This window comes from Mobula birostris, chromosome X (genome assembly GCF_030028105.1).
Source record: "Mobula birostris isolate sMobBir1 chromosome X, sMobBir1.hap1, whole genome shotgun sequence".
NCBI classification, from domain to species: Eukaryota; Metazoa; Chordata; class Chondrichthyes; order Myliobatiformes; family Myliobatidae; genus Mobula; species Mobula birostris.
In genome coordinates this window covers 5,512,069-5,525,632 of record NC_092402.1, presented here as the reverse complement: position 1 = coordinate 5,525,632, position 13,564 = coordinate 5,512,069, and the positions used below count along the sequence as shown (strand labels likewise).

The 13,564-nt window shown below is 50.6% G+C and overlaps 1 protein-coding gene across 1 annotated transcript in view; it reads right to left on the bottom strand.

The window, feature by feature from the left end:
* Window positions 1-790: 790 nt before the first annotated feature.
* LOC140191847 (cartilage-associated protein-like) overlaps window positions 791-13,564 on the bottom strand; it is a 49,019-nt gene continuing 36,245 nt past the window's right edge. Inside the window, exons 5-6 of the mRNA XM_072249638.1 lie at window positions 7,479-7,582; window positions 791-3,541 (exon numbers count right to left, since the gene is read on the bottom strand). Coding sequence (XP_072105739.1) covers window positions 3,392-3,541; window positions 7,479-7,582 — 254 coding nt within the window. The 3' untranslated portion in view covers window positions 791-3,391. The remainder of the gene's footprint in view (window positions 3,542-7,478; window positions 7,583-13,564) is intronic.

Here is a 13,564-nt window from a genome sequence, read left to right as displayed (position 1 = left end):
CAGCGGCTGCTCGTGAACATGTAATACATAAACCTGAGTCGGACTGGAGCACCTTTCATTGTCATTGGACAAGGCAAGTTCCTCTGGTCAATAAGCAGATATCTCTGCCTAAAACGTCAGCTGTTTATTCCCCTCCATAGATGCTGCCTGACAGAGAACATAGAAAACCTACAGCACAATACAGGCCCTTCGGCCCAAATGCTGTGCAGAACATGTCCTTACTTTAGAAATTACCTAGGGTTACCCATAGCCCTCTGTTTCTCTGAGCTCCATGTACCTGTCCAGGAGTCTCTTAAAAGACCCTATCGTTTCCACCTCCACCACCATCACCGGCAGCCCATTCCACGCACTCACCACCCTCTGCGTAAAAAACTTATCCCTGACATCTCCTCTGTACCTACTTCCAAGCACCTTAAAACTGTGCCCTCTTGTGCTAGCCATTTCAGCCCTGGGGAAAAGCCTCTGACTATCCACACGATCAATGCCTCTCATCATCTTATACACCTTGACCCTGCCGTGTGTGTGTGTGTGTGTGTGTGTGCACGCGCAGCATTGCGTTGCTCTGGATTTCCACCATCTGCAGAACCTCTTGTGATTGTGGTTTAGCTCTTCTGATTGTTTGGAACTCACCCACCACCCCGACCCAGTCAGAGATCCCCGGCGGGGTGGCGCTTTGCGGAGAAGGACCAGCATTTAATGACCATCGTTGGCCCGCAGCAGGGGGTAGCTAACGTAACGCCCAGGCCTCAGATAACCCGTACCTCCCATGAAATAATAACAAAGTCCTCTCTTTTAAAAGAGGAAATTGAATAACTTGGTGGCCATTTTTTATTGACTGACAAAAACTCTCAAAATGCAATTTGGAGGTTTTGAGCGGCTGACTGAAACATTTAGCCCAAGTTCCTGACTTACAGAACTCTCCAAGTTCTGACAGAGTGACACACACACAAAATGCTGGAAGAACTCAGCTGGTCAGGCAGCATCTATGGAAATGACTAAGCAGCCGACATTCCGGGCGAGGCCCTTCATCAGGGCTGGAAAGGAAGTGGGAAGGAAGGGAATAAGGAGGTGTGGGGGGGGGGGGAGGAGGGGAAGGAGGATAGCTGGAAGCCAGGTGGGTGGGGGAGGGGTGGATGAAGTGAGAAGCTGGGAGGGGATGGGTGGAAAAGTTAAGGGATGGAGAAGAAGGAATCTTGATAGGAGAGGAGACTTGACCATGGGAGAAAGGGAAGGAGGAGGGACAGCAGGGGAAGGTGATAGGTGAAGGCAGGTGGGTGAGAGAGGAGGGAGGAAGTGAGAAGTGATGGGTGCAAAAGTTAACGGCTGGAGAGGAAGGAATCTGATGGGAGAGGAGAGTGGACCGTGGGAGAAAGAGCGGAAGGAGGGGCACCAGAGGGAGGTGATGGGCAAGTGAGGAGAAGAGGTAAGAGGGTAGGATGAGGAATTGAGGAAGAGGGAAAGGGGGAGGGGAAAAATTACCAGGAAGCTGGAGAAATCAACATTCATGCCATCAGGTTGGAGGGTACCCAGACGGAAAATGAGGTGTGGCTCCTCCACCCTGAGGGTGGCCTCATTCTGGCAGGGGAGGTGGCCGCGGACTTTGCCGGAGATCGCAGGTATGAGGGCACTTCCCCCATCCAGCCCAGCTCCACCGCACCTCCCAGGTACTGGTGCCCCCAGGGTGGGGCTCGGATGCCCAGCCCCAACCCTCCAGTGCATGACGTCGCTGTGCACCCCCAGGGCGGGCCCTGCCCATCTCCTCCGCAGAACGCTGGGCGCAAGAAGTGTGAAGTAACCGCGTGGGGAGGAATCAGGGTTTTGGAAACGAGGAGAAAATAAAAGTCAGAGGAAGTGACGCAGTCATCACCATCGACCAGAGAGATAACAACTTGGGAGGTTAGGATCTTCCATATAGCATCTCACGACGGTCTGCCGTTGTAATAGCTGAGGCTTTGTAAGGCATTGGTCAGACCTCACCAGGCAGAATTGCAAGCAGCTTTGGGCCCCGTAACTCAGAAACAATGTGCTGGCCTCCAGAGAGGTTCCTGAGGCTGCTCCCAGGAATGAAAGGGTTAACACAGCTGGACTGTCTGATGGCTGGAGTTTAGAAGAACGAGGGGGAAATCTCACTGAAGCCGACCGAATACTGAAAGGCTTGGACAGAGTGGATGTGGAGCAGAGGTTTCCTATAGTGGGGGAGTCTAGGACCATAGGACACAGATAGAGTGGACGTGGAGAGGATGTTTCCTATAGTGGGGGAGTCTAGGACCAGAGGGCACAGATAGAGTGGATGTGGAGAGGATGTTTCCTATAGTGGGAGAGTCTAGGACCAGAGGACACAGATAGAGTGGATGTGGAAAGGATGTTTCCTATAGTGGGGGAGACTAGGACCAGAGGACACAGATAGAGTGGACATGGAGAGGATGTTTCCTATAGTGGGGGAGTCTAGGACCAGAGGACACAGATAGAGTGGATATGGAGAGGATGTTTCCTACAGTGGGGGAGTCTAGGACCATAGGACACAGATAGAGTGGATGTGGAGAGGATGTTTCCTATAGTGGGGGAGTCTAGGACCAGAGGACACAGATAGAGTGGATGTGGAGAGGATGTTTCCTATAGTGGGGGAGCCTAGGACCAGAGGACACAGATAGAGTGGATGTGGAGAGGATGTTTCCTATGGTGGGGTAGTCTCGGATCAGAGGATACATATAGAGTGGATGTGGAGAGGATATTTCCTATAGTGGGGGGGAGTCTAGGACCAGAGGACACAGATAGAGTGGATGTGGAGAGGATGTTTCCTACAGTGGGGGAGTCTAGGACCAGAGGACACAGATGTTTCCTATAGTGGGGGAGTCTAGGACCAGAGGGCACAGCCTCAGAATTAAGGGACATTCATTTAGAACAGAGATGAGGAGGAACTTTTTCAGCCAGACGGTGATGAATCTGTGGGATTCGTTGCCACAGACGGCAGTGGAAGACAAGTCATTGGGTGTATCTAAAGTGGAGGTTGACGGGTTCTTGATTAGCTGGGGCATCAACGGTTACGGGGAGAAGGCAGGAGAATGGGGTTGAGTGGGATAGTAAATCAGCCGTGATGGAATGGCGGACCAGACTTGATGGGCCGAATGTCCCAAATCCTATGTGAGCTTTGTAGGCAGTTATGAAGCCAGTGAGGTACTCCAGTGCAATAAGGCTCAGTAAAGTTCCAGAACTTTTTCTCCCAACTCCAGGGCACCAGGACCGCTGTCCCATCTCAGCCTCCCTGGGAAGATGTCAGGCACTTTGAATGACACATGCGCCTCTCCCGGCTCGTTCCTCGGCCCCCTTTTCTCGCCAGCCACGCGGCGGAGCCCAAGGTGGGGGGCTTCAGTCTCGTGGGCCGGCTCCACACCTACTCCACCACGTCGTCCAGGTCGCCCTTCTGTTTCGGTACCTGCCACCAGTCCGCCAGGATCGCCTCCTCGTAGTCCCCTACCCCCTCGAACTCCGCGTCCGAGGACCCTTCCTGCCCCTCGGTCACTGGCTCATCCGACACCTCCATCTGCCGGCAGAAATGGAAAATGGGGCAGTGCTCCACTGACGCATCGCAGCTCAGTGACAGAGACACACACCACACCTCTTCATGACCTGATGGCATGAATACTGATTTCTCCTTCCCACCCCCCCGCAACTTCCCTTATTCCCCCCTCTGATCTTTTACCCTCTCTTACCTGCCTCTCATCTCCCCTTGGGCCCTCTCCTCCTTCCCTTTGTCTGTCCTACGATCCACTCTCCTCTCCTTATCAGATTCCTTCCTCTCCAGCCCTTTACCTTTGGACAATTTACAATGAACAACTAACCCCGGTACGTCTTTGGAGTCTGGGAGGAAACCAGAGCACTCGGAGGCAACCCCAGCATTCCACCTGGAGGACACACACAAAACCCCTCACAGCGGGCACTGGAATTGAACTCTGAACTCCGACACCCCCAGCTGGAAGCATTATGGTACCGCAACGACCCAAGGTTTGAGACACAGCACCGCGGGACAGAGGGATCTTGGGGTCCGTGCCCATCTGCCCCTCAAAGTTGCCGTGCAGGTAGACAGGGTGGTTAAGAAGGTGAGTTGTGTGTGTTTGGGCCTTCATTAGTTGGGAGATCGAGCTCAAGAGTCACCACGTAATGTTGCAGCTCTGTAAAACTCTGGTTAGAACACGCCTGGGGGTATTGTGTTCAGTTCTGGTCACCTCATTATAGGAAGCTTCAGAGAGGGTGCAGAGGAGATTCATCAGGATGCTGCCTGGATTAGAGAGGGTGCAGAGGAGATTCACCAGGATGCTGTCTGGATTAGAGAGGGTGCAGAGGAGATTCACCAGGATGCTGACTGGATTAGAGAGGGTGCAGAGGAGATTCACCAGGATGCTGCCTGGATTAGAGAGAGTGCAGAGGAGTTCTACCAGGATGCTGCCTGGATTAGAGAGGGTGCAGAGGAGATTTACCAGGATGCTGCCTGGATTAGAGAGGGTGCAGAGGAGGTTTACCAGGATGCTGCCTGGATTAGAGAGGGTGCAGAGGAGATTTACCAGGATGCTGCCTGGATTAGAGAGGGTGCAGAGGAGGTTTACCAGGATGCTGCCTGGATTAGAGAGGGTGCAGAGGAGATTCACCAGGATGCTGCCTGGATTAGAGAGGGTGCAGAGGAGATTTACCAGGATGCTGCCTGGATTAGAGAGGGTGCAGAGGAGATTCACCAGGATGCTGTCTGGATTAGAGAGGGTGCAGAGGAGATTCACCAGGATGCTGTCTGGATTAGAGAGGGTGCAGAGGAGATTCACCAGGATGCTGTCTGGATTAGAGAGGGTGCAGAGGAGATTCACCAGGATGCTGCCTGGATTAGAGAGGGTGCAGAGGGAGATTCACCAGGATGCTGCCTAGATTAGAGAGAGTGCAGAGGAGATTCACCAGGATGCTGCCTGGATTAGAGAGGGTGCAGAGGGAGATTCACCAGGATGCTGCCTGGATTAGAGAGGGTGCAGAGGGAGATTCACCAGGATGCTGCCTGGATTAGAGAGGGTGCAGAGGGAGATTCACCGGGAGTCTAGACAGCACGTCTTATGAGGATAGATTGAGTGAGCTCGGGCTTTTCCCTTTGGAGCAAAGGGGCATGAAAGGTGCCTTTATAGAAGAGGGCACAGATCGAGTGGACAGCCAGAGTCTTTTCCCCAGAGCAGAAGTACGAGGAGGGCATTGTAGGGGACGTGACGCAGAGCGCTCGGTAAACGCACTCTGTACAGACACGCACAAACACTGCCTTATCTTTCTGCTGTTGTCGGGCTGAGTGAGTGAACTTTGACGTCTGTTCTCATGAAGAGTTTGTCTTGGTGGTGCCTTCCCCGCCATACACGGCTGAATACACCCCCTCTTTATCAAAAGGGGTGTGTGTAAATGTGTACATCTTGTTTGAATACTGTATTTAAGGGAGACAGCTCTGATTATTTTTGTAACATGATTGTAACTGCACTGTCTGCTGCACCAGATTCTAATTCATGTGTGGTCTTAAGTTAACTTTGTGGGTCGTTAAAGATGGTGTGCCCTGGTGCTTAAAAATGGACGGGTGCATAGAGCTTAGAAAATTGAACGGGACAGTAGCAGGGAGAGAAAGAGAGAAACCGAGCTGGGGAAAATAGCACAGGACAATTATTGCGTTTGCCGGTCGATAGGTACGTCGCATCTGGAGTCTCTCTGGTTAGCGGATGATTTCCCTCCACGCCTCTCTGACGTAGTGGGGAACCGCGTACGAGGCAAGTTTGCCATTGTCTTCCGCTGGGTGAGTTTCCAAAGAGATCACCAGCACAGACGGAAAGTGTGCGGGGGAGCTGGCTGGATTCAAACTCGGGACCTTCCGTCCCAAAGTCCGGCACTGATGTCACTACGCCACCAGCCGCCGATAGATAACCTTTTGTAAATATTGGCAGCTTTCACTAATTTTTTGAGGCACCAAATGAACAACCCTGGCTCTATCACATTAAGTGACCCCAGACTCTTTGGGTCGAGACCCACGTATCGAAACGGGGGAGTGGTGGGCGCGTGGAACGCACTGCCAGGAAGAGGCAGGTGCGTTAGGGGGTATTAAGGAGACTCTTTGGTCATTCTCTACGGATGGTAGAGAAAAAATGGAGGCGACTGATCTTAAGAGTGCGCTAAAGGGTCTGAACGGTGCTAGAATGTTCTGAGTAATATGCCCACGGGACCAGTGCCACCCGATTACACCCGCGTGACCTACTAACCGGTAACGCCTTTGGAACGTGTGAGGAAAGCAGAGCGCCAGCGGGGAAACCCACGCGGCCAAGGGGGGGAACGTACGATCTCCTGACAGGCAGCAGCGGGAATCGAACTGGGTGTTCTGCGATCCGGCCGCCCTTCTGCCCAGTACCCGGGGCCAGGCAGAGCCTGCCTGCGAGCCGACGTGCCGGTAAGGCCCGGCGAGAGACTTCTGCCTTTTCTCCGCCTCGGCACTCCTCCAGAGGGCCCGGGAGGGAAGGAGGGACCCCGGCAGGCCGGGCGGCAGCTACGTAAGCTGTCGGCGTTCCGGGGCCGGGACTGGAAAGGAAGGGGGAAGGCGGTGGAGGGAGGGGAGGAGAGGAAAAAGGAGGACAGGACGATGACGGGTGAAGACAGGTGGCTGTGGGAGAAGATAGGTGGAAGAGGCAAACGGGATGGAGAAGAAAGACACCCTGCGTTCTTTATCTTGCTGTGTTTTAGCGTGAGCTGCATCGCATCTGGAATAACAGATATTTCATTTTCCTTTTCACTCGTGTGCTGTAGAACGTAGAAATCTACAGCACATTACAGGCCCTTCAGCCCACAATGCCGTACCGACCATGTGACCCACTCTAGAAGCTGCCTAGAATTACCCTACCGCATAGCCCCCTATTTTTCTAAGCTCCATGTACCTATCTAAGAGGCCCTTAAAAGACCCTATTGTATCCACCTCCACCACCATCACCGGCAGCCCATTCTACGCACTCCCCACTCTCCGCGTGAAAAACTTGCCCCTGACATCCCCTCTGTACCTACTTCCAAGCACCTTAAAACTGTGCCCTCTCGTGCTAGCCATTTCAGCCCTGGGGAAGAGCCTCTGACTATCCACACGATCAATGCCTCTCATCATCTTGTACACCTCTATCAGGTCACCTCCTATCTTCCGTCGCTCCAAGGAGAAAAGGCCGAGTTCACTCAACCTATTTCATAAGGCACGCTCCCCAATCCAGGCAACATCCTCGTAAATCTCCTCTGCACCCTCTCTATCGTACCCACGTCCTTTCTGAAGAACAGCAGTGAACGACCTTGGAGCAACGTCCGTCTACGGGCGCGTTACATGGTCGATCGGGGTCGCCGCCGGGAGGGGCGGAGAGCCAGGCAAAGGCTTTGGAAATACCTGGAAGCCGGGGGTGGAGGGGTGGTGGGGCTGGTGTTGGGGAACCAACGTCCACAGAACTCACCTCGTCATCAGGCTGCAGGAAGTTGTCGGCGAACTCCAGTAGCTCATTTTGTAGCCGGGTCAGGTTGTAATACATCTGGGCGTCCTGTGAGCAAGGGGGTAAAGACGGTTAGCAAAGGGGAATGGCGGGGTGGGGGGGGGGGCAGCTGCTGTTTAATTAGTTCAGACACGCGGCACGATAACAAACCCTTCCCGCCCGCGGTATCCGGTTACACCCATCCACGTGACCCGTTCACCGACCGACCCATACGCCTTTGGACCGTGGGCAGAAAGCCTCAGTGTCAGCGGGAAAACACGCAAACCCCGCGCAGGCAGCGGGCGGGGGACCCGAGGTTCATTTCCCCGAAAGTGTGTAAGCGGTACACAACTCTGAGAACCTCCTTCTCCAGACAGTCACGAGACGAAGGAAACCGCGGAAAGTCAGTTCCAAGAGAGACCGCAAATCCAAACTCACCCTCCCCCCCCCCACCCCCGGAAAAGAAAGAATGCGACAAGAATATCATCCCCCAAAAATCCACCCCCACAAAAAGAAAGAAACACAAATAGAATGGCAGCTCCTTAAACAATAAAAGAACACAGACACCCCCCACACAAAACGCAAAAAGAACATCAACCCCCAAACGATAAAAGAACATACAGCCACAACCCCTAAAATTAAACCGACAGTTCAACGCGGGAATGTGTCCAGTTCTGGTCACCTCACTATAGGAAGGATGTGGAAGCATTGGAAAGGGTACAGAGGAAATTTACCAGGATGCTGCCTGGTTTAGAGAGTATGCATTATGATCAGAGATTAAGGGAGCTAGGGCCTTACTCTTTGGAGAGAAGCAGGATGAGAGGAGACATGATAGAGGTGTACAAGATAATAAGAGGAATAGATAGAGTGGACAGCCAGCGCCTCTTCCCCAGCGCACCACTGCTCAATACAAGAGGACATGGCTTTAAGGTGAGGGGTGGGAAGTTCAAGGGGGATATTGGAGGAAGGTGTTTTACTCAGAGAGTGGTTGGTGCGTGGAATGCACTGCCTGAGTCAGTGGTGGAGGCAGATACACTGGTGAAGTTTAAGAGACTACTAGACAGGTATATGGAGGAAATTAAGGTGGGGGGTTATATGGGAGGCAGGGTTTGAGGGTCGGCACAACATTGTGGGCCGAAGGGCCTGTACTGTGCTGTACTATTCTATGTTCCATGATTCCACAATCTGTAGACTCGATCTCAGCGACTCTGCAAATCACATTCTCAGTACTTAAAAAAATATATTTGCATTATCCATCTTCTTTAGTTACATTTGTTTGTTTCCCGGTTACTCCTTTTACTCAAAAAGTTGCTATTCCGTGCGACTTTGATCGGGGTAGACCAGCTCTGCAGCCAACGAACAGCACGGCTCTAACTTAAGTTTTTTAAAAATTGAGACGCAGTGCAAAATGGACCCTTGCAGTCCCTGTGAGCCTCACTAACCCAACCCCTAATTTAATCCTAGTCTAATCACGGGACAGTTAACCAACTAACCGGTACGCCTTCAGACTGTGGGAGGAAATCGGAGCACCAGGAGGAAACCCACGTGATCACGGGTCGGTGGGGGGGAGTGAACGTACAACCACCTCACGGGCAGGGGCGGGAATCGAACCCGGGTCGCCGGTACCGTAAAGCACCGTGCTCACCACTACGCCACTGCGCCGGAATGAACTGAACTAAACTAGACATGCCGAGACTGAGTCAATGATTCTGTGGTTTGATGTTCCTGTGTTTCTCCCTCGGCTTTTTGCCATCTGCGTCATTTGCTGTCTCTCTTTTTTTTTTTGCGCGCTGTTTTCTTCGAACAGGATCCACGGTGTTTCTTCGTTTCATGGTTGCCTGCAGGAAGATGAGTCTCCGGGCTGTATATTGTATACATATTTTGATAGTAAATGTACTTTGAACTTGTGCAGATTGGTTATTGGTATTTGTTTTTTATATTACTATTTTATTTCTTTATTTTCCTGTAAATGCCTACAAATAATGAATCTCCAGGTAGTATATAGTGACATGTATGTACTATGATAATAAATATACTTTTAACTTTGAAATGATGCGTTGTACAATAAACAATAGGCTCACTTTCTTCGGCCCTCAATGTTGTGCCAAACCAGTTGTCATTAGTCATCAAATGGCCCAACTAATCTCTTCTCCCTACACAATGTCCATCTCCTTCCATTTCCCTCACACTGATCTGCCTATCTGAACGTCTCTTAAAAGTTCCGAATGTATCAGCCTCTACCACCACCCCAGGCACCCGTCACTCTCTGTGTTTTAAAAAAAAAAACAAACTTGCCCCTCGCAACCAATGGACTCACTTTCAAGTTCATCTCACATTCTCGATATTTATTGCTTATTTATTATTATTCTTTCTTTCTTTCTGTATTCGCACCGTTTGTCGTCTTCTGCACTCCAGTTGAACGGTCTTTCATTGATTCTGTTATGGTTACTACTCTATAGATTTATTGAGTATGCCCACAAGAAAATGAATCTCAGGGTTGTATGAGGTGACGTAGATGTACTTTGATAATAAATTTACTTTGAACTTTGACCATCTCCTTTGAAATGACCCCCCTCTCACCTTAAATGCATGCCCTCTGGTATTAGACATTTCTACCCTGAGAAAAAGATGACCGCTATCTATGTCTCTCATAAACCTCCACCAAGTCTCCCCTCAGCTGCCGCTGCATCAGAGAATCTAGTTTTGTCCAACCTCATGCCCTCTAAACCAGGCAGCATCCTGGCGAACCTCTTCTGCCCCCTCTCCAAAGCCTCAACATCCTTCCTATAGCGGGGTGACCAGAACTGTACACAGTACTCCAGATGTGGCCTAACCGGAGTTTTATAAATTTGCAAGTTATTATTTTGGTGTTATCGTTTCGGAGGACCTTTCCTGGTCCCAGCACGCGAATGCAATTACAAAGGAAGCTGAGAAGTACCTCTACTTCCTTAAGAGTTTTAGTCTTGGTTTGTCCTGTGTTTTCTTGTGATATCATCCTGAAGGAACGTCGTATCATTTTTCAATGCATGACCGACTTCTAGAGACGTGTAGCGGAGAGTATACTGACTGGCTGCATCACAGCCTGGTATGGGAACACCAATGCCCTTGAATGGAAATTCCTACAAAAATTAGCCCAGTCCATCACAAGTAAAGGCCTTCCCACCGTTGAACACATCTACATGGAGCACTGTCCCAGGAAAGCAGCATCCATCGTCAGGGACCCCCACCACCCAGGCCATGCTCTCTTCTCTCCGCTGCACAAGGAGGTACAGGAGCCTCAGGACCCACACCACCAGGTTCAGGAACAGTTATTACCCTTCAACCATCAGGAAGGAGGTACAGGAGCCTCAGGACCCACACCACCAGGTTCAGGAACAGTTATTACCCCTCAACCATCAGGAAGGAGGTACAGGAGCCGCAGGACCCACACCACCAGGTTCAGGAACAGTTATTACCCCCCTCAACCATCAGGAAGGAGGTACAGGAACCTCAGGTCCCACACCACCAGGTTCAGGAACAGTTATTACCCCTCAACCATCAGACTTTTAAACCAGAGGGAATAACTTCACTCAACTTCACTTGCCCCATCACTGAACTGTTTCCACAACCAATGGATTCACTTTCAAGGACTCTTCATCTCATGTTCTTAATATTTATTATTATTATTTCTTTCTTTTGTATTTGCTCAGTTTGTTGTCTTCTTCACTCTGGTTGAACCCCCAAGTTGGATGGTCTATCATTGATTCTGTTATGATTAGTATTTTATTATGGATTTATTGAGTATACCTGGAAGAAAACGAATCTTAGGGTTGGAATATGGTGACACAGATGGACTTTGATAGCTTACTTTGGATCATTATGTCCAAGGACAATCTAATCAGGCTGACACTTCTTGTGATGGATGGATAGATTGCAAGTGCGTTCACCTTGAAGGACACCACATTGATCAGTCCTCAGATCTCGGTGCCGGTATCGACCAGAAAGATGACAGACACCTTTACAAAACCTCCGGAGGTGCCTGACCCTGGGGGAACCCAGCCCACCCTGCTGTGTGTCCCCGGAGGTTTACCCAAAAGCCTTCAGTGTGGACCCCCCCCTCCTGCACTGTGCTGGGAGCAAGGCTGGTGCCTCGATTCCATTCTCAGGGGGAACTTACAGTCACTTGGTGATCACCCCCCATTCCCAGATGGATGATGAGGCTTTGGATAATGTCTGGGGGTGGGGAGGGGATGTCACCCGTCTTGTAAAGACACTGCCCTGGAAGACGGCGATGGCAAACCACTTCAGCAGGAAAATTTGCCAGGAACAATCATGGTCACCGTGATCGCCCACTTCGTACAATGCGGCGCACAATGACAAGGTCACGCGACGCCGCGCGCCATGATGATGTCATACGAGGCGGCACACAACGTAGCTCAATACACTCGGTGCAGAAGAGGATGCCCTGTAGCCCGTCCACTTCACGGTTCGACGTCTTGTACACTCAGAGATGCTCCTCTGTTGTAACGTGTGGTTATCTGAGTTACTGTCACCTTCCTGTCAGACCGAACCAGTCTGGCCATTCTCCTCTGACCTCTCTCATTAAAACCCCAGAAGGTCAGCAGTTTCTGGGATACTCAAACCTCCCCACCTGGCACCAACAATCATTCCGGGGTCAAAGTCACTTAGATCACATTTCTTCCCCTGTTCTGAACAACAACTGAACCTCTTCAGAATCAGAATCCGGTTTATTATCACCGGCATGTGACGTGAAATTTGTTAACTTAGCAGCAGCAGTTCAATGCAGTACATAATCTAGCAGAGAGAGAGAGAAATAATAATTAAAATTTTAAAAATAACAAGTAAATCAATTACAGTATAGATTTTAAAAATCATACAAAAACAGAAATATTGTATATTAAGAAAAAGGTGAGGTAGTGTCCAAAGATTCAATGTCCATTCAGGAATCTGACGGCGGAAGGGAAGAAGCTGTTCCTGAATCGTTGAGTGTGTGTCTTCAGGCTCCTGTACCTCCTCCCTGATGGCAGAGGGGAAGAAGCTGTTCCTGAATCACTGAGTGTATGTCTTCAGGCTCCTGTACCTCCTCCCTGATGGCAGAGGGGAAGAAGCTGTTCCTGAATCGTTGAGTGTGTGTCTTCAGGCTCCTGTACCTCCTCCCTGATGGCAGAGGGGAAGAAGCTGTTCCTGAATCGTTGAGTGTGTGTCTTCAGGCTCCTGTACCTCCTCCCTGATGGCAGAGGGGAAGAAGCTGTTCCTGAATCGTTGAGTGTGTGTCTTCAGGCTCCTGTACCTCCTCCCTGATGGCAGAGGGGAAGAAGCTGTTCCTGAATCGTTGAGTGTGTGTCTTCAGGCTTCTGTACCTCCTCCTTGATGGTAACAGTGAGAAAAGGGCATGTCCTGGGTGCTGGAGGTCCTTAGTAATGGAAGCTGCCTTACTGAGACACCGCTCCCTGAAGATGTCCGAGTAGCCAAGATGGATCTGACTAGATTTACAACCTTCTTCAGTTTCTTTCGGTCCTGTGCGGTAGCCCAGCAGCCTGTCAGAATGCTCTCCATGGTACAACTATAGAAGTTTTTGAGTGTGTTTGTTGACATACCAAATCTCTTCAAACTCCTAATGAAGTATAGCCACTGTCTTGCCTTCTTTATAACTGCATTGATATGTTGGGACCTGGTTAGATCCCCAGAGATCTTGACACTCAGGAATTTGAAGCTGCTCGCTTTCTCCACTTCTGATCTCTCTATGAGGATTGGTATGTGTTCCTTCATCTTACCCTTCCTGAAGTCCACAATCAGCTCTTTTGTCTTACTGACGTTGAGTGCCAGGTTGTTGCTGTGGCACCACTCCACCAGTTGGCATATCTTGTACACCCTGTCGTCACCACCTGAGATTCTACCAACAATGGTTGTATCATCAGCAAATTTATTGATGGTATTTGAGCTATGCCTAGCCACACAGTCATGTGTATATATAGAGCTGAGCAGTGGGCTAAGCACACACCCCTGAGGTGCGCCAGTGTTGATCGTCAGTGAGGAGGAGATGTTATCACTAATCCGCACAGATTGTGGTC